The following is a 25,081-nucleotide window of genomic DNA, read 5'->3' as shown; positions in this document are numbered from 1 at the left end:
GAATGATCTAGAATCCGGACCTCAAAAACGCTAACAACGATTTTCTCTTGGGCTTTACGCATGCGCACTTAATTCCCCTCTCCGAGCCTAATAAAACATCTGGAGACTCCTGATTCTTAATTTCACTTCGACACTAAATAAAATACCTTGTTATTGAAGAAAGAATCATTTTAGCATAAATTTGTACGATCAGTAACTTAGCTCCGTTGCTGCGTATCTGCTTGGCACATATCTCAAATTGAAACATTCCACATAGATACATCGTTGATATAATGCCAACGTGGCGAATCATTATTTATTATACTTTCCTTTCATCACCGCATGTATATCAAAACATGACAACTTGAATAATGACTCATGTAGCGATCCTTAAACAATTTTTTATATCACTAATTGAATAATAAAAGAGCATGGGTAACTTTTTATGTTAACATTATGCTTGGAAATGATTACAGATTTAAATTCAATGCACTAAAAAATGTTGACGAGGAAAAATTTGCCAAAAATTTCTTTCCATATGCTCAAAATAGATTTTGTTGATGATACTCATAGACCCAAAGATTACATTTAGGGCTATTTGAATTAAGAATAACTGATTTGTCATTCACATAAACCCAGAACCAGCGGCAGGGCTGGTATGGTCGCACTGAGTCGCAGAAATTAGGATCCACAGAGACTGCATCAGGCGGTAAGATATCTAGCACCAGCCCTTAATAAGACTTAAGTATGCGTGGGAATTTATTTATTCAGAACTCTAAGCCTTAAGCTCAGGCTTAACTGTCTCTGTGCGCGATAGAAGCAAGATAAAATTTAACGGAACAGCATGTCGTTAGTCGCCAAGCTCATGATTCATAGCCAAATATGTATAGTGAACGACAGCTAAATTTGATGATGATAGTCTTGAATTTTAAAGGTTTTCGAATATCGCAAAAAAAAAAGGTGAAGTTTCCAATTATCGGATTTTGTAAAGAAATGCGGTGAAGCACTAATTTTTCATTGTAATGCCAATGCTTCTGAATCATCAATCAATTAATGAATGGCGAAATCTGTAGTATGGTTGGTTCTAAATCCAGAAAATACCGCTACCGATAGTGAAGAAAGTGACAGAGAAGTTACTGAAAACGAGAAAATTTCTATTGATAAGTTAGTTGGAATTCTCGAAACAGCAGTTACAGGACTTCAACAATGTACCTAAATAAGAGATTATGTCTGTCTACAGAATTAAAGAGAAAGTATTAGCACAAAAAACGACGGAACTTAATTTACATTGAAAGAAATATTTAATAAGGTAAACAAATAAATATTAAGCCCCTTTTTTTTTTTTTTTTTTGTTGTTGTTGTTGTAAATTTCGATACTCTTTAGATCATAAATACTTTATTATTTCAAAAATCACGATTTCATATTTTTAATTTCTACATGCTATCTTACTAGATTTAAACTGATGATCTAATATCCAGAAAAATCCCAAATCCGGAATCGCCAAATACCCGACGAGTCCGGATTTCGAACTTTGTACTTGTACTACTGAAATATTATCCTTCCAGACATTATTATACTATACATGAGGGCACATTTTTCCAAGCTTTGAAGAGATTTAACAATTCATAAATTAAATTTGAAAATTTATTTTGTTATAAACTACGAGGCGTATTCGGAAACTAAGTACCGTTTTGAAAAAAAAAAAAAAAAAAACATAGTAAAAATAATTTTTTGAATCGAATTTTATTTTTACATGAAAATACATGTCTTAAACTATTTTTCAACATAGTTTCCGCCAATGATCAAACACTTGTCATAGTGGGTGACCAGTTTTTGTATATCATCGTCAAAGAAACTTCCCGCCAGTTTCGATAACCACAACGCCACAGCATTTTTCGTGTCATCGTCAGATCCAAAGTGCTTGCCACCAAGCTCGCACTTCATGTGCAGGAACAAATGATAGTCGGATGGCGTGAAGTCCGAGCTGTATGGCGGGTGATCGAACTGCTCCCAATGAAACTGTCGAATTAACGATTGAGTGACACCAGCAGTATGGGGCCGAGCATTGCCATGGAGCAACACAATTCCTTTACTGAGCATTCCTCTTCGTTTGTTTTGAATGGCACGTCTAGTTTTGTTAAAGTCTCACAATATCATGCCGCATTAATGGTTTCACCTCTGGGAAGAAATTCAGTAAGCAAAACGCCTTTCCTATCCCAGAAGACAGTGCACATGATTTTTTGTGATGACATTGCCACTTTGAACTTTCGTTTTTTCGGAGAATGAGTGTGTCTCCACTCCATCGATTGTTGTTTCGATTCTGGTGTGAAATGACACACCCAAGTTTCATCACCTGTCGCAATTTGGTTTAAAAAGTTTTCTCCCTCATCACAGTACCGCGTGAGAAATGTCAGGGCACTACCAAGTCACTTTGTTTTGTGAACATCAGTGAGCATTTTTGGAACCCATTGGGAACACAGTTTGCGATAATTCAAGCGATCGGACACAATTTCGAACAAAACAGTACATGAAATTTGTGGAAATGCCTCTGAAAGAGTTGTCATTGTGAAGCGTCTGTTCTCATGAATTGCTTCATCAACTTTCCTTACCAAATCATTGGTGACAAAAGAAGGCTGACCACTCCAAGCCACGGTGTGGACATTTGTTCGACCTGCATTAAACATTCTTACCCACTTTCTCACTTTCCATTCCATCACTTATCGCGTATTCACCATAAACTTCTGTCACTTAACGATAAATTTCGGCCGGTTTAACATTCCTCGCATTCAAAAATTTAATCACGGCACGAATCTCACAGTCAGCGGGAAAACTAATTGTCTTAAACATTTTGAATGTGCACAGCAAACTGAAAACACAACATAGAACAACTAAAATGGTGATAATTGAAAGTCAGTGAACAAGAACAAGCGCATGGGCGAGACACCTACCACAGCGGTAGAATGAAACGGTACTTAGTTTCCAAATACGCTACGTATATGAAAGAATTCCAGTAATAAATTTTTCTTTAAATACCAAATTCACAAAAACCATATATTTTGATAATTACAAAATATACCCTATATATTTTGCTTATACAACTGTTTCTTTGTCTTTTGATGAATAACTACAATTTTTAAATTCTGTGTAGTTACCTTTATGACAGTGTATTCAAGATTTTAATGCATATGAACATTGCTCTATGGAAGATGACAAAATATATAAAAACTTCAAGAGCAATGAAAAAGCTTTCATACTAATTTCATTTAATCACATAAATATGCACAGCAAATTTCAGACAAAACATATATATACATTTTGCATATTCTGATTACTGATAAAACAAGAAGTTTATCGTCTATGCCAGTGGTTGTCAAACTTATAAAGCTTCTGAGCTACTGCACGATTTTTAAATCCTACTGTGAGCTAACAGCCAAGAGAACTACCAATTTTTTACAGAAATCTTACATATGTTTATTGCCTATAAACTTACATTTCTAGTAAATATGAAATAAATTTTAATTAAACTGTGTATAACAAAAAGAAACTGAAACTGAATTGTACATAAGAAAGAAACTGAAGTGTAGTTACTAATAAATAAAAATGTAATGACAGATTATTTTATCAGACTTACTAACTTTATTGAGAAAGATAGAACTCCTTTTTTTTTTTTTTTTTTTTTTTTTTTTTTTTTTTTTTTTTGTCATTAATAATAAGTTTTTTAGTGTTAGGAGAGTAGGTAGTAGTTTCCACTCGAATACAATGGTCCAAGTGTTCATCAGTGAATCTGTTTCTGTACTTACTTTTAAATTTCATACTGGAAAAAGAAATCTCACACAGATATGTAGATCTAAATACTGCCTTCACATTCAGACAACCCTGGACCAAAATTGGTTATTTTTCTTTAGGAACAAGAGCCCAAATATTTTCAGAGCTTGAAGAAAGCAATTTTATATATATATATCATCTTGAAAATCAATCAGCTAGAACTCCACTGCAGCAGTGTCTCCTTGAAAATCAAAATGCTCCAAGACACAAATGGAGAACTCTTTAGCATTAATCTCTATAAAAGGCAATTCGACAAACAATTGAAATCCTTTTGAAATCTTGGAGGCATTTTTTTAAATTTACTACTTTCTTACTAACTGATACACTTGCACAGCACAGTAACCACACACATGGGTAAAGAAGTAATCGGTTTTCAATTCTGAATGAAGTTGATAAGTGTTTTGCTTTTTGCTTGAACAAACCATCGTTAGAATAGACTTAGCTTGGTACCGAAGCATAAATCAAACTATCCAAGTTAGTAAATGTCTAATAAATATGTGAAAAACATAGCGTGCACAACTTCACGTGTATACAATCAACTATGAGATGAGGCTGATAATGGCAGCTGCACAAAAGAAACAAGCAGCTGTCGTCAGCTTCAGCTTAGTGGAGGAATCAAGCTTCAGCTTAGTGGAGGTCCGGACGATCTACTGAAAATGTACCCGCGTTACCTCGCGACTGAAGGTTTGGCGATCACTGGTCTATGCTAAGACAACAAAGCTTCATAAATGATTTAATGAGTTGCAACAGATATTTAAACTGTATGTTGAGACTTTTATGTTCCAAATAAATAATTTATACTGTATGTTGAGACTTTTATGTTCCAAATAAATAATTTATACTTTTATGAAACATAAAAAAATTCCTTGGTATCAAAACAAACAAAATTTTAAAGAAAATAGTTGCTTTACACATATTTAGTTTTTTAAAATAAATAATACAGTCAAAAGTCTTTAATCCGGACTCGTCGGGACTTCGGCGATTCCGGATTATCGATTTTTCCGAATTATAGATCATCAGTTTAAATCTGGTAAGATGGAATGCAGAAAATATAAAATTAAAAATATGAAACCATAACTTATAAAATAATGAGCAATTATGATCTAAAGGGTATCGAAATTTACAAAAAAAGAAGTTTAATATTTATTTGTTTACTTTATTAAACATTTCTTTCAACGCGCGCGTGCGTAAAGCATACCTTACGCATAGCCGAAATTAGAAAATTGCAACCAGAAAACTATTTGATTTGTATTCGTGATATTTATAATGACGAGGAATTTGATTTAAATCATATCAAAGATGAAGTACATCGAGATTAAATACTACATTTAGTAAGGAATTATAAGCCGAATAAAATAAAAACATCTGCCCTAAAGATAACGATAGTGACGACAGATCAACTTCCAGTTCATTGCGCGCCGCGGCGATGTCCCCACCCCGCACAACGTCCCCACCCCGCGCAGAGCAGAGTGAAATTGATAAACAGATTAAGAACCGTTAGGTAAACAAAGGATATGCCTTTATCCATTTTTTATAGCAATTCATTTTTTGTTTGATGGACATCGAAGCATACTTTCGTTTTCTAGATCCTTTGGGAGCTCCAGCATCGGAAATTCTATTTGACATAATCAAAAGTTCAAGCTTACTTTTATAAAATTGCTCTTATTACAGTCTGCAAAAAATAATAAGCCAGATCCAATTCAAAGATTAAGGAACAACGCAATCATCAACATTAACTGAAATAGATAATTAGATAATTTTAGCTTATACCGTCCGTTTTACATTAAATGCGCACGCGAAAACGTATTCTGCGCTTGCGCAGACACATATGCGCAGTCGTAAATGTCTTGCGCGCATGCGTAAAACGCCTATGCGCATGCGCAGAAAGATTTTAGCTTTGAGGTCCGGATTATAGATCATTCCGGGGGGGGGGGTAATGTTACCCGCGTCCGTGATTATCCTTAAGTCACACGTGCCCCCTGGGTGGTGCTAAATGGGTAACTGTCACAAAGTCCTGTGGCATACTGGGGTTCAGTGGGATGAGGTTCGGTCTGATGATGAGTAATCTTATGACGACCCAACGGACCGCTCTTCCCTGGGAAAACCGGCGATTGTGGGGAGGATTTGAAATTCCGAGGACCTTTGATCTGGAGAGGAGGGGTCTTGGAGGAAGCAGCCATGTAGAGGATACAGGAGAAAAGCTGAGTTTTGCGTCTCAGGCCACCAGATAGTACAGGAGCCCGGGGCAGCCTAACCAGCATGTCCTGGCTGCTCTATCAGCTGGTGTATAATCTCGCCTGCCTTGTAGTTCCAGGTGGTGCCTGGGTGGGGTCCTGCATGGCAGAGCGGGGGGCTCTTCCGAGGTCACTACTGGCTGCTGAATCTGGGGCTAGCCCCTCCAAACTGGCTCTTAGAAAATCGGTAGGAATTTTTCTCCCCCTTCCTTCAATCTTATACCAAAATGGATGCTTGTAATACAAAATTAGATAAAAACGCATCTTCTGAAATCCCCACTATAACCACTGTAATTCCTTCTGAGGGAGTGAATGTACCCTCGGGTGCGGACGCTCTTCTCTTTAGGACTACAGAAACCAGAACCGCTGGTGAAAGGGTGAATGTGCCTTCGGACACGGACGCCTTGAACCCAGTGGGGATGGATACTGACTCCTCTGTCAGAAGTACTGTGCCAGATGCGCAAGCGGATGACCAGTCACCAATGATGGAGGTTGTAAATAAAAAAAGAGAAAAAAGGCAACGCCAGAAAGAGCGGAAACGACTGGAGAGGGCCATGGAAGGAATCTCGATCTCTGGGGAGAAGGGAGCGAAAGAGAAAACAGATAAAGCTGGGACCTCTGGAGCAACCTCCAAACCGGTGAGGAAGAACCATCCAAGCAATGAAGAGTCTCGTAAGAGAGAACGCATTGCTGGTGACACCCCGGAAATGGCCCTCAAGAAACGACGGCTATATAGTCAAGCTGCAAGAAAGGCAATCACTCTGCGAATCGTCTGCAAGGATGATTCCAGAGACATAACATCGGTGGATTCAGATTTCATCACCTCTATAATTGATGATCGAATTATAGATGGCTCTATCACCACCTGCAGGGTCCACAAGACAGTCCTGCAGCCGAATGGCCTCAACATTGCATGTGAGGACCAGGAGACTGTGGACGTCCTGAAGACTTTAATTAATGATCTACCCGGCCCTGAAGAAAACCATCCAGGTTATCATGCCATGGCTCCCGGAGACAGACCCCCCATGAAGAGGTTTTTCGCTTGGTTTCCTGGAAACAGGTCACCAAAAGATAACATCAAGCTCCTTGATGCCTGCAACAAGGGCCTTGATGTTAAGAAGATCGCCATCAAGGCAGTTATCCCTGGAGACGGAGGTAATACCTTGGTGCTGGGAGTAGAACATGAACTTATGGATTATCTGGAGGCCCAGAATTTCAAACTTTTTTGTGGTGCCCGTGGCTGTGTACAGTTGAAGGAACCAAGGCAACAGGAGAAATCAATTCCTTCGCCCAGGGATCCTCCAAAGAAACAGTTGACGGAAGAAAGGGAGACCGAAAAGGAGTCGGAACCAGAGCTTTCTTTGGAGGCTCTGGAGAAGACACCTGAATAGGTCTCCCTTGTCACTACTTCCTTTGAAGTAGTATGCTAAGGATGCGGCTTTTAACTAAGTCTCTCCTAAAATCCTTCAGGGTAAGTTCTTTTCTTTCATTTAACCTGTTTTAATGGTTAAGGTTAGTCAGTTAAACTTGCAACATAGCAGAGCAGCTTCATATAATTTAGCTGCTCAATTAGGTAAGCAAGACACTTTTGTTGCATTAATTCAAGAACCTTGGGTGTACAAGGATAAAATCCTTGGTAGGCCCATGAACGCGCACTTCTTTTCGACAGAGGGACCTGATAAAAGACCTAGAACTAGCATTTACATTTCTAAAAATATAAAGGCTATGAAATTATCCCAATTTACATCAGAGGACTTAACTGCTATTGTAATTAAGGACATAAACAGTTCACTGAGAGGAAACATTTGTTTTTGCTCAGTTTACATGGCTTATGACCTTAACATTCCGCAAGAATTTATAGATCTTGTGAGCTTCTGTGAAATAAACAATATTCCTATGGTTATTGGTGGTGATGTTAACGCTCACCACCTGTCATGGGGCAGTTCTGATACTAATCCTAGAGGAGAAAAACTCATGGAATTTATAATGAATACCAACCTAACTTGGGTAAATAGGGGAAATCGCCCCACCTTTGTTAACAGAAGAAGAGAAGAAGTCATTGACCTCACATTAACTTCATCTGATATTTATAACCTTATTGAGAATTGGCATGTAAGTGACAATCCCTCACTTTCTGACCATCGCCTTATACAATTTTGTATTAGAGATGAAATTCCAGTTGAATATTTCAGAAACATTAAAAACACAAATTGGGACCTTTATAAGGATTTCCTGGTTTCTAATGTTATTAACCTTCAGGTTTTAGACAATAATTGTACAGTCGAGGAGCTTGATATTCAAGCAAACAACTTGACAAATATCATTATTGAATCTTATCATGCATCATGCCCTCTCAAACGAAGGAAGTACTCTCCTAGCAAGAGAGTTTGGTGAACCAAGGAGCTTGAAAGCCTCCGCCTAGAGGTTCGGAGAGCGCACAGGAAAGCTGTCAGAAATAAATCTGAAGTTAACTGGTCTAACTTCAAAATTCTACAAAGGAAATTTAAAAGTGAAATCAGGAAAACTAAATACAACTCATGGAGATCGTTCTGCACAGATATTCTGTCCTACCATGAGACTGCCAGAGTACATAAGATTCTTAAAAGATCTCAGGAGTCTCAACTCTCATCGGTTATGCGACCTGATGGCAGTTATACTATAAACCCTTTGGATACACTTTCGACCATGTTGAATTTTCATCTGGGGGACAGAAGTGTCACCTCTGACCCCCAGGAAAATCCATTGGAACTACTTCATAATCCATTAGATCTGGATTTTGCTAAGACAATTGTGAATTTTGAAAAGGCTAAAGCGGCCCTTGATGTATTTCTTCCCTTTAAATCTCCAGGGAACGATGGCATTTACCCAATTCTGCTTCAGAAAGGCTGGGATATTTTTGGTCACATTCTCGTGGACATATTCAGGTCCAGTTTGATTTTAGGATATGTTCCTAAGGTCTGGAGAACTTCACGAGGTGTGTTTCTTCCTAAACCAGGAAAAGATACATATGAGAAACCAAACTCTTTTAGAATGATAACGCTAACATCCTTCCAGCTTAAGCTGTTGGAGCGATTGATTTTCTGGCACCTCCAGTCAGATAATAATCTGAAACATATCTTTGGCTTAGACCAACATGGTTTTAGGCCTGGCTTCTCCACTGAGTCGGCCTTACACCAACTCATGTGGAGAATAGAAAAGACAATTATAGACGGACACTTTGCCATTGGGATTCTACTGGATATTGTAGGAGCCTTTGATAACATCGGTTTCGAGAAAATACAAAAGGCCCTTACTGGAAGTCATATTCACCCTATGATAACTAGATGGATCATCTTCATGATTAAAAACAGGAATATCTGTGTTAGTCTCGCTGACTATGAAGTAAAGAGAGATATTACTAAAGGGTGTCCGCAGGGTGGTATTCTTTCTCCGTTCCTGTGGAACCTGGTTTTCGACTCACTCTTAGTACTTCTACGGGAGGAACCTGGCATGTCACAGGCTTATGCAGATGACCTTATTGTGTTATTACAGGGTTTCGATATCGGAACCCTACATAATCAAGCTCAGCAGATCTTAAATAAAGTTTCACACTGGGGTGATATAAATGGCCTTTCTTTCTCTGCTGAAAAATCTGAGGTCATAGTTTTCACGTGGAGAAGGAAATGGAAACTGGCAGATTTATATCTGGGTCACCAGATTATTAGGCGTAAGGAATGCGTTAAATACCTAGGATGTTACCTGGATAGTAAACTTACATGGATCACCCATATAAAAGAAAAGGCACAAACAGCCACAAATGTTCTAGTACTTTGTAGGCGAATCGTTGGTAAACAATGGGGCCTTAACCCAAAATCTACTCTATGGATTTATACTGCCATTGTCCGGCCAATGCTTTCTTACGGATGCGTGGTCTGGATTAATGTTATTAACAAAAGCTCGTATTTAAACATTTTACAAAAGGTGCAAAGACTTGCTTGCCTAAGCATTAGTGGGGCTTTAAATAGTACCCCTACTGCTGCATTAGAATTTTTACTGCAAATTCCACCCTTGAAATTATTCTTGAGCGGAGAAGCAATTAAAGCCATGTATAGATTGAATAAAAATGGCACATGGTGCCAAAGGACAGGTTTTGGTCATAAAAGCCACCTGAAAAGCCACATTGACATATGCCTGGACTTGGGCAATGAGATCCATATAATCTATATGCCCAAAGATGCAATTACTAAAACAATAGTTCCAGATAAACTATTTTCAACTCATATACCAAAAAGGAATGAGATAGAATCTCTAATTGACCTAATTCCAACAGGCTCAATTGAATGTTACACAGATGGATCAAAATCCAACTTCACTGGAGCTGGAGCTATTATAAGGACCAAGGGATCTGAAGAAGATTTCATTAGATTTCATCTATACCTTGGTAAATTTACAACTGTTTTCCAAGCCGAGGTTCTGGCGATCAATATGGTCGCCAAGGAGCTCTTAGCTAAAAATGCAGTTAATAAGTATATATATATTCTCTCTGACAGCCAATCAGCCATCCTTGCCCTGGCTAATCGTGTCAAGTTACAAAACTGTGTTTTGAACTGTACTCAAGATCTCAATTCTCTGGCTCAGGCCCATAATACCATTAGTTTAGTCTGGGTCCCAGGTCATTGTGATTTTGCTGGAAATGAACTAGCTGATAAAGTAGCTAAAGATGCTTCGCAACTCCCCATGTCTGGCCCAGAACCATTTTACCCAGTTTCATATCAAACGGTTAAAAAAGAAGTAAGAAGCTGGATAAAGAACAAACATGATGATATATGGTCTAAACTTCCAGACTGTGTTCATTCTAAATTGGTGCTCAGTACACTTAACTTTTCAGGTAAACTCATACACCTCAGTAGAACTAACTTACGCCAGGTAATTCAAATTGTTACTGGACATGTTTATCTAGCTAAGCATCTCCACAAATGTGGTCTTGTTGAATCTCCTCTCTGCCCAGCTTGTGGAAAAGAAGAGGAAACATCGTTTCACTTTTTGGGACGATGTCCGGTGTTCTCTGTCCCTAGAAACAAATTCCTTGGGTTTCCCTATATTACCTTTGATCAAGCCCTTTTATACAAAGGGCTCTCTGGCATAATAGGGTTTCTGATGTATACTAAACACCTACAGGTAAGGTGAATATGGAACCACAAGAAACAAGCTTTGAGACGCCCTGTGAGTTCTTTTTTTTTTTTTTTTTTTTTTTGAAAAGAAACTATGCAGGGATTTCCCTCTCATAGCTGTGTTTTGGAATATAATGATATCAAATCTTTATACACTACCCGGCTATTTGGCTTGAGAATGCACCTCTGCCCTCCTTATTTATTTATTTATTTGACTCTCCATCGCACTCTTGTTTGGTCAAGAATTGCGTTTGGTGGTTTGGGAGGGATTGAATCGGTTTTCCATCCAATAGGGAAGTTTTTACGATCCAGCCGACACCTTGAACTTAGAGATGGGATCTTTTGCTGATACTATAGATTTGGTGTCAGTTTGAGATCTTATCTATTTATTATTTACCTTTTACAGGAGTTACCATTTAAATCCTTTAACTTAAATGATCAAATGGCGGAAGAGTAATGGGCAATTTTGCCTAAACTCCTTTCCTTCTTTTCATAAGAAGGAAGCGCCCTATTGTTATATAGATCATTCCGGATTATGGGTGTCCGAATTAACGACTTTTGACTGTATAAAACAAAGATAACCTTGCCTTAAACAACACTAATACAATAAAGTTTGTTTTCACAAAAGACGGAATGAATTGTAACATGTATTTACAACTCTGTGTTTGCAATTCTGGGGTTTCAAATAAATACTTTCAATTCTTATCAAACATTAAATGTTCCTTTAGCATAAAATAAAAAGAAGCTTAAAATTAAAGAATTGTTTTAGATATCCATAACTACTTAAATAAGATAAAAACACAAATAACTTTTCCCTTTTAGAAGTATCTTTTTCTTTCTTACTTCCTTATATGAAGTAAAAAGGAAGTATTGTAATCACAAAAATTTTCAGGCATCATATTTCAATGAAGATATTCATTTTGACCGCTATCGAATGCAATTTAACAATGTTTTTGTGTGATATCTATATGTAAGGACAGAATAAAAGACTCTTCCCCCCCCCCCCAAAAAAAAATTAAAACTGATTTAAAATGAATTCTGAAGAGAATTTTTCGCGGTGTCTGTACGTACGTACATATCTTGCATAACTCAAAAACAAGTAGCGTCAGAACGTTAAAATTTTGTATAAAGGACTGCCATAACACGTAGATGTGCACCAATCAGCCATACCAAACGTATATAAATATATGTATATATATATACATATATATATATATCCACTATATTAACCCTTTCTGGCACACTGCCTTTTAAAGTTGGAATTTCGATTTTAAAAAAAGGTAGGCAGTCTAATTAGGCCTAGAGGAGTACACAAGTAAAATTTTGTGAAGATAGCACTTGTCGTTTTAATTCTGCGGGTGTGCCTGAAGCTGGCACTTTGAATAGAGCTTCGAAAAGAGTGCTGAAACGAGCATTGCTGGAAAGCGCGTAAAAGAGTAAGAGATTTTGCCTACAATTTAAAAAACACTAGATTCTGAATACCATAGCAGATTTAGCATTACCTAGGGTGTGGAAATGGGGAGACCTGCTACTCTACACCCATTAAAAGGCTCTCTTTTGGTTTATGATGATTACATGCATATGAATGTATAAGAAACGTAACTTTGGTATATGATATCTATATTATTTACATTTCATATTCACACTTTAGTCTATTTTTTTCATGGTGGTACTTTTCGAAGAAAGTGACACCACCTTTGAAAAAGCACAACCCAATGTTGTATGTTTTGCACATGTACCGGGATCCGTGTAAGATTCGCTATCTGAAGCAATTCATATAGCACTTTCAATGCTTCAGAAATGGTCAGCCCTCTCCGATCCGTTTGGAAAATAATTAAAAATCAAAAAAAATAAACTAATATTATATCTACAATTAGAAATTATAAACAGCAAAATAAAATTAAATAAACGTCTACAACTCAAAACTACTAAACGTAGCACTAGCGAAACTTTAAACAAAAACAAAAGAGAAAAAGAGAACTGCTCTAGTAAAAAACCAAACAGTTAACTGATAAAATTACCCCTGACCTTCAGAAAATCACCTCAACAATTTGTTAGTTAACAGCCAAATGCCCCCTCTTCCCCCCCCCTAAAAAAGAGAGAAAGAGAGAGAGAGAAAAGAAGAAAGAGAAAAACAGGAAATGAAACACAGATGTGGGCCCACCTTTCTGTTGTCAATGAACTGACCGATGACATGCAGAGAAACAAGAAAACAGTCTCTCAGTTGTCCTAGAGTCTTGGTGTGCCCAGTCTGGGCATACCTCAGGTTTGCCATTCGATTTTAGGCAAGATTTCAAGATAAAAATTTAAAACTAATATAGAATAAGGAGATTAGCATGCAGCCAAAAAAATAACACAGAAATTTCTTTTCAAACAATACCCTTTATACCCAAAAAAAAAAAAAAAAAAAAAAAAAAATCTGAAAGATTTCTTTAAAAAATTAGGGTCTTAAAAAACTAAAAAACTAAACATGGCTAAAATATATGGACTGGTTTGTGTTGAGCTACCATCTACTATAAAGAAGGTTCAGAGTAACCTATAGTAACCTTTAAATCCTTTTACATTTAATTTTTCTGGTTAAAATTGTCTATATTGCATTTCTGCACATTCAGATATTAACAGTTGCATAGTTTATAAACAAAAAAACAGAAGTGTGTACAAAAGGAAATTTTTTGGTGTGCCCAAACCGGGCACACTGTGCCGCAAAGGTTTAACCAGCTGAGCGATCTCAGTTTCTTTACTCTTATATGTTTGTAAGTTGTGGTTTTTTTTTTTTTTTTTTTTTTTAAATGATTGAATTATGTTGTTCTTATCTTACGGTTTTGTGGAGTTATTAACAACTTAAAAGTTGCTTAAGTGCAGCTAAGCCTAATGAATACTGCAATGGCGGATATGTTTGTTTACATTTCAAACATGGCAAAACAGAGGAATTTGTGGCCAATCTAGAGAAACTAGGCTTCGCAACAACAAAGATAGCGCTTTCTTTTATTATTGTGAATTAAATCATGTTTAATCCATTCTGCACTTTATTCGAGGAAATAAGTATTAAAGGTTTACCGTATTTGACGGCATATAAGACACACTTTTTTTCCTAAATTTGGTCTCAAAAAAGTTACCTGCGTCTTACACGTGAAGGTAATTGCATTCAATAATTGTTTATTTGGCTTTTACGAAACATGAGAACTAAAAGAAACCACACGCCATTGAAACTTTTTTCCCTTGTGTATGGCCGTCTAAATAAGGGTGCGTCTTATATGCCGTCAAATATGGTACTTTGTAATTTTTCAATATAGATATTTTGAGTTTTTATGTATTTTTACCTTGTTGGGAAGTAAGAACTGAATTAATTGAATGAGAAGTACTGAATCGTCTGTGAAAAACTGTTTCTTTTTTGTTTCGTTTGCTTAATTTCTTTTATATATCGTTTTCGATTTATTATAGTATTTGAATACAACATATGGCAGCGATTAGATAATTCTTCAAATGATATAAATTTATATGCATTCTGAGTTATAACATGAACAAAATGTAACGCTATTAAGTGAAACTAGCAGTGCCAGAATGTCACTGTGGTAAACAAATATAGTGAATTTTAAAGAGTGCATTGACTCTACTGTGGTTTATGCGTTATCGACAAAGTAGATTTACTTTAATCCAATACATTTAAATGAAATACAAGAAGAAATGCGTATAATTTAATATTCTTCACAAGGAAGTCAAGTGGGGTACACATCAGATTTTTTGATAAGTTATAAACTACCCAACTGTTAATACCTGAATGTGCAAAAATGCAATATAGACAATTTTAACATGAAAATGTATTTTGTGAATGTATGTCACATGTTCATATATATCAAACTTAAACAGCATACTATGTAACACATATCATATTAAATGACATATTACACATCAAATGTGCATATATAACAGTAAGTCTGAGACCCGGACTCGTCGGGACTTCAGCGATTCTGGATTTTTTCTGGATATTAGATCATCAGTTTAAATCAAGCTAGATAATATGTAGAAATCCCCGAAACAAAACAAACAAACAAACAAAACAAAAAAACAAAAAAAACAAAAAAAAAATGAAGAAGAAGCAGCACTTACGACCTTAAGGCAATGTTTCCCAAAGTGTTGATCATGTGCCCCTGGGACACTCAAGGAGTTTGGTGAGGATACATGCTGCACTGGACTGAGAACATCAGGTAAACATACACAATTAAAGTTAAACAATGAAATGAGGGAAAACAAGAATCACAAAAACAAAAAATATTTTTTAAAAAAACTTACATTATTCCTACAAACATCGGCACCGGATAAACAAAATGGCGGCATTCAAAACATTTGAAAGATGTGCATGATGATATCGAAAGAATCCCATGGAAGTTAAATCAAAGAACATCTATGTAAAGAAGGAAAGGTTCCATAGACGTAATGTAAACAAGTTTGTTATTACGCTGCTGGGAAGCAGAAAAAAATTCACCAAGGGATTTGACGATGGAACCTGACGGCGAGAATTTCCTCCTTTGCTATGTGTCAACGAAATTGAGGAGCACTTGTTGAGAAGAAATGTTCTTTAACAAAACGTTTCTTTTCTGACATTTCGCGATAACTTAAACTCGGATTTTCGTACTTTTTTTTTTGCTCAAAAAAACTAATCCATTTATTTATTTACTTGCATGAAAAAATGTTTTCTTTTTAAAGTTTAAAGAAATTTAAAACAATATTCATTTTATGAACTCTTGATAAAGGTGACCTTCCAACTTCGAGATTTGACAACAGATATTTCACACTAGCGCAGATGTATCCCTCTATGTTGAGACGGAGCCACTCCTGTTAGGGAAAAGTTTTCCTTCTTAACAATACATATTCTTTGCCTAAATGAACCAATGAGAACAAGCACAACTGAAAAACAAATAAAATGAAATACGAGAAAGCCCAGGCAAGAGTTGCCAGTGAACAAAGAGAGAGAAGAGATTACCACAATGGCAAATACAATCATTGAATGCACATGATTCTTCACTGAGACCATGCCTTTGCCTATGTGTGGATTTTTTTTGTGTGTGTGTGTGTGTGTGTGTGTGTATGCAAGTGTAGTCGTGAAGTTGCTGGGGGCTGTGCTTCTGTGTATTCTCCCATTCTAAGCTCCAGAAAATAGTGTCACATAAAAAATTCCAGTACCTATACACTGAACTGTTACAGTGCACATGTGTATATTTTTAGCTTTTGTGCTACTTTTCTAATAGGAAAGGTTTACTATGAACTTTAGTAAGCCCTATTGATTTTGATAAGTTATATCAAACATAACTTTTATCCGTAATTTTCAGGATCATCGATTGGTGGTTGAAATCTGGAACATTTAAGACAAACGAAAGGAGCAATTATAGTCACAATCAACAAATAGAAAATAATGAAATTAGCAAGGGTGAACCACCTTCAATTCTGCAAGATTCTGTTAAGAAAAAATGAAAACTCGCAAGTATGACAAAGGACATCTTAAATTTGGGTTTTCATGGACTGGAAATGAAAACGAGCTTGTTTCAATTTGCAGCATTTGTTCTGAAAATGTAATGAAAGCATGAAACCATCCAATTTAAAGTGCCATTCTGACACAAGCCACAACAGTACAAAGGTACACCAATCGATTTTTAACTTTTTTAACTTAATTTTTTTTTTTTTTTTTTATATATAAAAACAATTTTAAGAATTTAAAGCAATCTCAGAAAGTAATAACGGGTTGTCAGGAAGATACAATTAAAAAATTCTAGAAACTTTGTATTGCATGATGCTTTTAACTGCGAAATGCAATGCAGCAGAGAAAACTGACGAAACTTTAGTTAAGACTTCAGCCATGATAATCATAGAGATAGAGCAAACAAACAACTGAGTATGTTATCCTCTCAAACAATACAAATACAGTTCATTGATGAATCATTGATATGTCTAAAAATGTAAAACAGATGTTATTGTCTGATATTTTTCAAGTCGTTATTATGCATCACAGGTTGATAATGCGAGATAATGCAAATTTCGCAAATCTATGTTAGACACGAAAAAGATCAAGAAATTCATGACAACTTTTTATTTTGCCACCCTTTATCAGATCATACAAAAGGATAAGATATCTTTAATGTTATGAATAAATTTGCAACGGCAGCGCCAAACAGGCAATACAAACTCAAAAACTCTAGAGAAAACCGCCAATTGGTGAAACATCAAACAAAGACAGTAAACCTGTTTGGTAACCCTACCAGCTGACGGGGAGAGACGAGTTTTCCCCGGCAGTTCTGTGTAACACTTCAGTCTGTGTTTGCATGTGTCACTACTTGTGCGTTTAATGTGATATGTAAACTTTGGCATCAGTGTCTGTGTTGGGACTGTACTCTTTCTTAAGCAATTATTATGTACAGTACAAAGTCCATAATCCGGATGTCCATTATCCGGAATGATCTATAATCCAGCCAAAAACTTTACGCCAAACTTTACAAAGCCACAAACTTTACGCATGCATGTAAAGAATGTGCATACATTATGCATGTGAGTAGAGAATGCGCATACATTACGCATGCGAGTAACGTTTGCTTTACGCATGCACGTGTTGAAAGAAATGTTTAATAAAGTAAAGAAATAAATATTAAGCTTCTTTTTTTTTTTGTAAAATTTGATACCCTTTAGATCATAACTGCTTTTTATTTCATAAATTAAGGTTTCATATTTTTAATTGTATAATTTCAGCATCCCATCTTACCAGATTTAAATTGATGATCTATAATCTGGAAAAACCCCTAATCCGGAATCGCCGAAGTCCCGGTGTCTGGATTACGGACTTTGTACTGTATCTATGTTACTTTTCCTGATTAAATCTCATTATTAATTCTACATGCCCATCTCATTTACGATTGCTATTTTTCTACGTAATGTTATCAATACTTTTGTAGGCAAGTGTTACTTGAGCATACCACAAATTTATACAAAAGCAGAATAAGCACAGATGAAGGAAAAAAGTATGGTCAGAGATAATAAAAGACTTGATGAAGGAAATTCAGAATGCTGCCCAAAATGTCATATCCCCACATTGTTGTCCAAACACAGAAGCTTTGGCAGCGGGTGAAAGCATGAAACTCATTAAGTATATTAAAGGCTGCCCCTTAAATGCATGACTTTATTTTGCAAATGCGTGAAGAAATGGTAGGAAGCCAAACTGAGCTGTTTTTTAATGCCAATCCTCATCGGCTATCTTGAAGAAAATTTCTAAACCGATTAGCTGAACTTGAACATGAGCTTCATGTTTTTATAATAATAGATTTGGGATGAGAAATTGTAACAAGACTGGAAATGGCTATATAAATTGGCATACATAGCAGATATATTCTCTGTTTAAAATTTTCTCAATTTATTGCTACAAGACAAAGAAATTTCACTGTTTCATGTTTAAGATAAAGTAAATGCTACAAAAGCAAAAAAGAATTGGTAATGAAGAAGTGGACTCATTTTCCTCTCTTAATAAGTTTATAACAAGTTTGGCAGGTAAAATTGATATTGATACACTGAAATACAGCATTTAGAGAATTTAAAAGAAGGCCTGAAAAACTAATTTCCTAATTTAAACAAAACTACTGAATAGATAAGATATCTGCTCAATATTAACACAAGATCCATGCAAGATGGTTTATCGCATGCAGAACTATAGCACTTGTTGAAATTGGCCTCAGATAGGTTCTTAAAAAATACACATAAGAAGTGGAGTGTACTTTAACATCACTCTGGTAACAAATTCAACACGTGGATCTAGTTAACGTGGAAAGTTCTGAAATACATTCTGTCTTTTCCAATTTCATATATATGTGAAGTTACTTTTACAGCATTTGCAGACATTAAGTTAAAAAAGGGTGGGACAGAGAGAGAATATGTTTTTGGAAATGGAACCACATTAAAATTAATAATCAGACAACCAAATTATGATGATTTGCATTTTCAACATAAACAATTTCATGCTTCTCATTTATACTAATGAATGTTATTTTTAATTATTATTTATATTTTATTATGAAAAAATTTTATTTATTATTTTATTGTTGATGCATTAAAAAAAGAAAATTGGGAAATTCTGATTTAAGGGAACCCTTTTTTTTTTTTAAAGCTCAATATTTCTTTTTTTTTTTTTTTTTTTTTTTTTTGTTTATCAAACAATTCTTTCAATATAAGTTGTTTAAGTTTTTTTTTTTTTCTTCCGTGTGTGTGTGCTAATACTTTATATATAGACATAATTGCTTATCAAGTAACAAATGAAGTTCCACTGTTCAAATCCCAAAACTGCCATGCTAAGAATTCCTCCTGAATTGTCAACTAATATTTTTGGTTTAAGTATATTTACGGGTACCCCTTGGCAAAACTTGGCGGCACATGGATACCGAGTTTGTGCAATTCTTTGACTTGTTATTTTAGCTTGTGTAGTGGTGATTTTTACATGAAAACTCACTGTGACACAAAGCTAAAATAACATGACAAAGAATTGCACAAACTTGGTATCCATGTACACATCAACCTATTTTCATTAAAAAAAAAAAAAATCCCAGAATTTCACAAAATGGCATTGTGAAACCTATTTTCACTTAAAAAACCAATCAGATAATTGCACAAACTAGGCTTTGCGCACTCTCTTGACTTTGTCCACGTACACACTGAACTATATTCACTTAAAAAGTCAAAGGAGCAGCCAACAAAAAATATACAGTCTGAATAAACTAAAATATACAGTTTGAATAAACATTTAAAATCAAACAATGGAACAACATAAAGAAGGAAATTCATCCTAGCACTACACAAAGGAAATATCCACTTACCTTATTTACAAATTTATGTGTCTTCAAACAAAATTTCTTAACAGCATCCAAACACTTCTTTAAATTATCTGAACTAGAGTCTGTATACCGGTGTCACCACATAAATTCACAAAAATAAGAGTAAAGAAAATCATTCGTTCGAAAATATCCAATGTTCGACCACACGCATTTCCTTTCTCCAAACAGGACACTTAATAATGGCTACTAAATAAACCTTCATTTACACACCAGTCAATTAATGCTTTTTCCCTTTTGTTCCAAATGCTACAGAAACTTCAAATTAATCTTACTACATTCAGCCAGTTTACCATGTAAACCACAAAATAACAACGTACTTATCCAACACATACAAGCCCTTACCCAAAATCTGACACACACTTTCCAAATTTTTTCCTCGTGATTCAAATTTACTGCAACCAATTACATCATAATAGGGTTTCCATATCATTCAATTACTCAGGTTGTCATAAATGAGGCAACAACTTGGCGATAAACGAAACAGTTCACGATAATACAACGGGTACCCTAAAGTAAACCCTAACCAAATTTTTTTATTCTCAGCAACCTCTCTGTCACTTTCCTCTCTATTAATAGCAATATTTTCAGGATTAAGAACTACACATTTTGCCATCCATTACTTGATTGATGATTGGGGTATTTCGTTTGCAATGAAAATCTTCTGTTATACCATCTTCACTAATTAGTATTTCTCCACAAATTACATTAACTGGAAAATTTCGCTTTTTGTTTGTGATATCTGAAAGCTTTTGGATTTGCAGCTTTCATCATAAGACTTAGCTAGCATCCTCTGTACACTACTGGCACAATCTGTACACAATCCTGAGATTGGTAACTAATAACATTATGTTAAATGGAACTTTGTTTTGCTTCTATCGCATGCTGATAAAGTTAAACCTGAATTATATTAGTTTAATTATTTATTATACTTAAGCCTATTTCATGCACATGCTTAAGGCTTATCTGAGTCTTATATAAATAAATTCCCACATATACTTAAGGCATATCCACGGACGGTAGCAGACATTTTGCAGCCCTCTGCAGTCTCTGTGGGTCCTAAAATCTGCCGTCAAGCACCTCCCTAAACTTTAACAAATATTTTAACTTTACATTTTGTGCACCAGTGCCACTTTCCTCAAGCTTTAAGAATTTTGTCATCTTTTAATTTGTCTTCTGTATACTAATTTTCTTTAAATATCTAAATTAATTCTGTTTCTCTAAATTCATCTTAATTTTGCTCTTTCCTCTTTAAAAACTTCTCTAAAGTACAAAAATTTTACCTTCCCTAAATTCTTAAGTCCCCCCCCCCCCGATGCAGCCATACCAATCCTGTGCTTACATGAATAACAAATCAGTTACGATTGATCTGAGAAATTACATTTAATGCTCTTTGATCTGAGAATAACAAATCAGTTATTCTCAGATCAAACAGCACTAAATGTACTTCACCTAGAAAGAAATTTCTATTTGTCAAAATTCTCAACTCTACACCTGCAGTTAGCTGAAGTGTGTAATCATCTGCAAGGCATAAACTCAACATTAAAGGTTTCCATGCTCCTTGATATTAATTTACTAATATTTTTTTTAAAAAAAATTGTTTGGACTAAGTGGAATCATTTCTCAAGCTCCAGTGTGCTGATAGTCAGGGATTGATGAAAGCAAAAAAAATAAGAAATAATGATTCACCAAGTTTGTGTCTAAGATATTAATTATTTAGTTAGTTTAAAATCAATAATGTTGTGATGCAGTAGGTTTTGATTTGAGATGTATGCCAAGCAAAATTGTGGCTACAGAGATGTATATGGAAACTGTAAAAATTATTATAATTCTAGTTTTTAAATAAATGATGAAAAGAATGGTAGCATAGAGAAGTCAATACATTCGATATAAAGATTTGGCTAATCTTTGGAATATGGTAACAGGTAGTTTGGTGACATTTTGGTAAGGCGATAAAGGTTACTAGCTAGGACTTTAGCAGTGTACATGGATAAAGTCAAGAGTGTGTGCAATGCCATTTTTGTGCAATTCTGGGATGGTTTTTTAAGTAAAAATAGGTCGACGCGTACATGCATACAGTGAATATGCAATTCTTAAAAACGCAGCAAGCAGTTTGCGATTCTGCACTTTCTCCCAATTTCGCACCTAATTTTCGTCATGATTAAGCACTTTTGTTCCATAAAAGTTCTAGCATAAGCGTAATTCGGCTAGCAGATTGTTGGGAAAAAATGTTGAGTAAAAAAAAAACCACTTATTTCGTGAAATAAAATGACGTCCAAACAAAAACTAGCAGGTTGCTGTAGCAGGGTTGGTCGCCAAATTTTTGCCAAAAAATCGTCGTGTTACCATAATCCAAAGACTAAACAAAGATTTTCTTACACGTGCAAATGGTTAAAAGATGAATTGTATAAAAAAAAGAGGGGGCAAAATATGTACTTTCCCATTTCAATATTCAGGCTAGTCTCTTACTTCTTATAAGTTTCTTTTTTAGACCATGAATACTGAATAGTTTTTATTTGTATTTGTCTTACCTAAAATAGGACCTGGTATAAAACCCAGATTTTGCAACCTTTCAGAAAGTTCATCGTCAGTCAGTTCAGCAATATTCAGACCATCAACTATAAGACTGTTATCCATAATTTTAATTCAAATTATGTCTGCAGAAAGCAGAAGAAATTCTGAAAAATAAATAAACATTAAAAAAATATAACAAACATAACAAATGTAATCAAGATTTTATATTAGTATGTAAATGCAGAATGTAAACAATTCAAACTCTATACATGCACTAAGAAATGATTTCAATTATTTGAATTCAATACATAAAATTTAAAACTTTATAAATAACTTTGAAAAATGCTAGAAATAAAAGAGAATGATAAATAGTTCGGAAAAACTTTTACAAAATTAAAAATGAAAATACATTTCCTTTTTTACAATTAACCCCCTCTCCCAAAGAAATAAACCAGACAAGTCCTTTTTGGAAAGTTTTGCAAACTGCCACTGCCAGTTATCCATGCTTTTTCTTTTTTTTTTTTCGGGATCAACATTAAATCCGATTAAAATGCTTTTATGCAATCATTCTTTCTATCACAAATATCCTATATATGTAAAAAAAATTAAGCTCAACTTTTCACTTCTTGGATATAATATCAATCTCAGAAAACATTTAATTTTCGTTAGGTAACTGCATTACTTTACATTCTCTGATAATGTTTAGACATATCTCCAATTAATTTAATACACATTTATGTCTTCAGAAAAATTTACACATAATTTAGTAGCAACTTATACTACAGAGAACATTTGCAACTATTCACGTATGTGAATGCTCTACTCCAATTTTGATCAAGTAAACATGAAAGATCCTTTGAAACTACTCTCATTATGTCTCCAATTTTGATCAAGTATACAGAAAGAAGGCTAGTTTCCTATATGAAATAAAATATTTTAAACGCCTCTGTTCTTTGACATAAAAGTATCTTAACATAATATTTTAAGAAATCTTTAAATTCACCCCACAAATGAATAAAAGCAGTACGTCTGGACTGTGTTTCACTTTGCCTTGCACAGTATGAAAACAGAGAGGTTATAAATATAAAAATAACGAATTAAAAAGTTTCTGCTTCTTCACATCGGAATTATACAATTAGCCACGAATAAACTACGGAGAGCAGTGACAAACAAGCGATGATAAAATAAATATGAATCGGTTATTCCGTGAGTAATATATTTTTTTCCTCCCCAACTCATACTTATATAAATATACATAAACATCCAGTCATACCGTGTACTAATATAAATATGCCCGTCGCCGTGTTTACCAACAAGTCACTAAATTCTCCTTCTGCAGACAGGCAAAATGTAAGGAAATCTGTAACATACAGGAAAGTCAAACATTTCCAATTAATATATTATACATTAGAACACTAAAAATAAATAACAAACTGATATTTCTTACTGTACCACTAAACGAAACTCATTTTTCGAAAACAGACTTTAGTAGCGGGTACGGTCTAAAAAGGCAGATTTTTTTTTTTTTTTTTTTTTTTTTTTTTTTTTTTTTTTTTTTTTTATGAATCTGAAATAGATTTTCCACACATTTAAAAAGATACTAATAATTTAAGTTTAATTTTTGGTTCGTTTCTTTTATCAGATCTGTAGATTTCGTAAGAAATACTACGAAAATTTTATATGCTTGTAAAATTTTTCCAATTTCTACTTACTCCTTTCCAAAGTTTCTAAAATATCCAAATTGTTGATTACTAATAAGTAATAAGAAGTACTTGTAGAAGAAAGTAATACGAGTTATTAAGTAATAAGAAGAATTTCACTGATCTTGACTCCACACCTGTCTGTTGATCTTTCCTGAGTTTTCATCGACTTGATCACTGAGAGCAGAAGGACCTGAAAACTGAAAAACAAGACTTCTGGATCTTTCCGCCATACGGAAATAACACTGGTTCAGTGATAACAGTTATTCTGCTGCGTTAGTTTTATCATGAGCAGTTTCTTAATCCAAGAGCAGTTCCAATTGTCGGGAACATAACAGCCGATGCTATTCGCACCAGCGGTGTTGAATCAAGGCCAACTAGATATCTACCAACGAGATAATATACTGTTATAAGAAGTCGTTGATATCTACAGGCCTGCTCCAAACTGATGATCACATGATCTGACGTCATAATCTTAGGCTTTCAATTTTGTAAGTTGAGCTTGCTTCGCCGTATGACTAGTGCTAGTGAGATAATTGTTTACATGTGTTTTTTCTTCTGAAAAATTTTGTATTTTACCGGAAAGTAAAATATTATATTGTGAATTCGAATTTATAAGAAAAAGTGTGTTTTAGAATGCCAAGAAAGTGTAGTGTACCTAAATGATCAAATTACGATAGCACTACTGAACATGTGTCCACTTTCAAATTTTCTTCGGATCCTGTACTCTCTCAGAAATGGATAAAAAATATTAATCGCAAAGATTTTGTAGCTGGCAAACACAGTAGTGTATGCATTAAGCATTTCGAAGAAGAATTTA

General features: G+C 34.9%; 1 protein-coding gene across 3 annotated transcripts in view; it reads right to left on the bottom strand.

Annotated features, from left to right (window-relative positions):
* The window catches only part of LOC118201165 (uncharacterized), a 41,685-nt gene extending 17,612 nt beyond the window's left edge, over positions 1-24,073 (bottom strand). The window contains exons 1-3 of one of the 3 annotated variants that reach the window (XR_015044059.1): positions 24,009-24,069; positions 23,835-23,921; positions 22,579-22,725 (exon numbers count right to left, since the gene is read on the bottom strand). Coding sequence is in view for 2 of the 3 variants with exons in the window: in XM_085826932.1 (XP_085683058.1) it covers positions 22,579-22,684 (106 nt within the window). In the remaining variant the exon portion in view is untranslated. Of the gene's footprint in view, positions 1-22,578; positions 22,726-23,834; positions 23,922-24,008 lie in introns of all 3 variants that reach the window. The other 2 variants (XM_085826932.1, XM_085826931.1) reach the window with 2 other exon arrangements.
* Positions 24,074-25,081: the final 1,008 nt, after the last annotated feature.

The sequence above is a fragment of the Stegodyphus dumicola genome, chromosome 11 (genome assembly GCF_044657685.1).
Source record: "Stegodyphus dumicola isolate Sdum_Otavi_A_Nest chromosome 11, ASM4465768v1".
Taxonomy (NCBI): domain Eukaryota; kingdom Metazoa; phylum Arthropoda; class Arachnida; order Araneae; family Eresidae; genus Stegodyphus; species Stegodyphus dumicola.
Note: the sequence above shows the minus strand (reverse complement) of the source record. Positions and strands in the feature narration are given on the sequence as shown.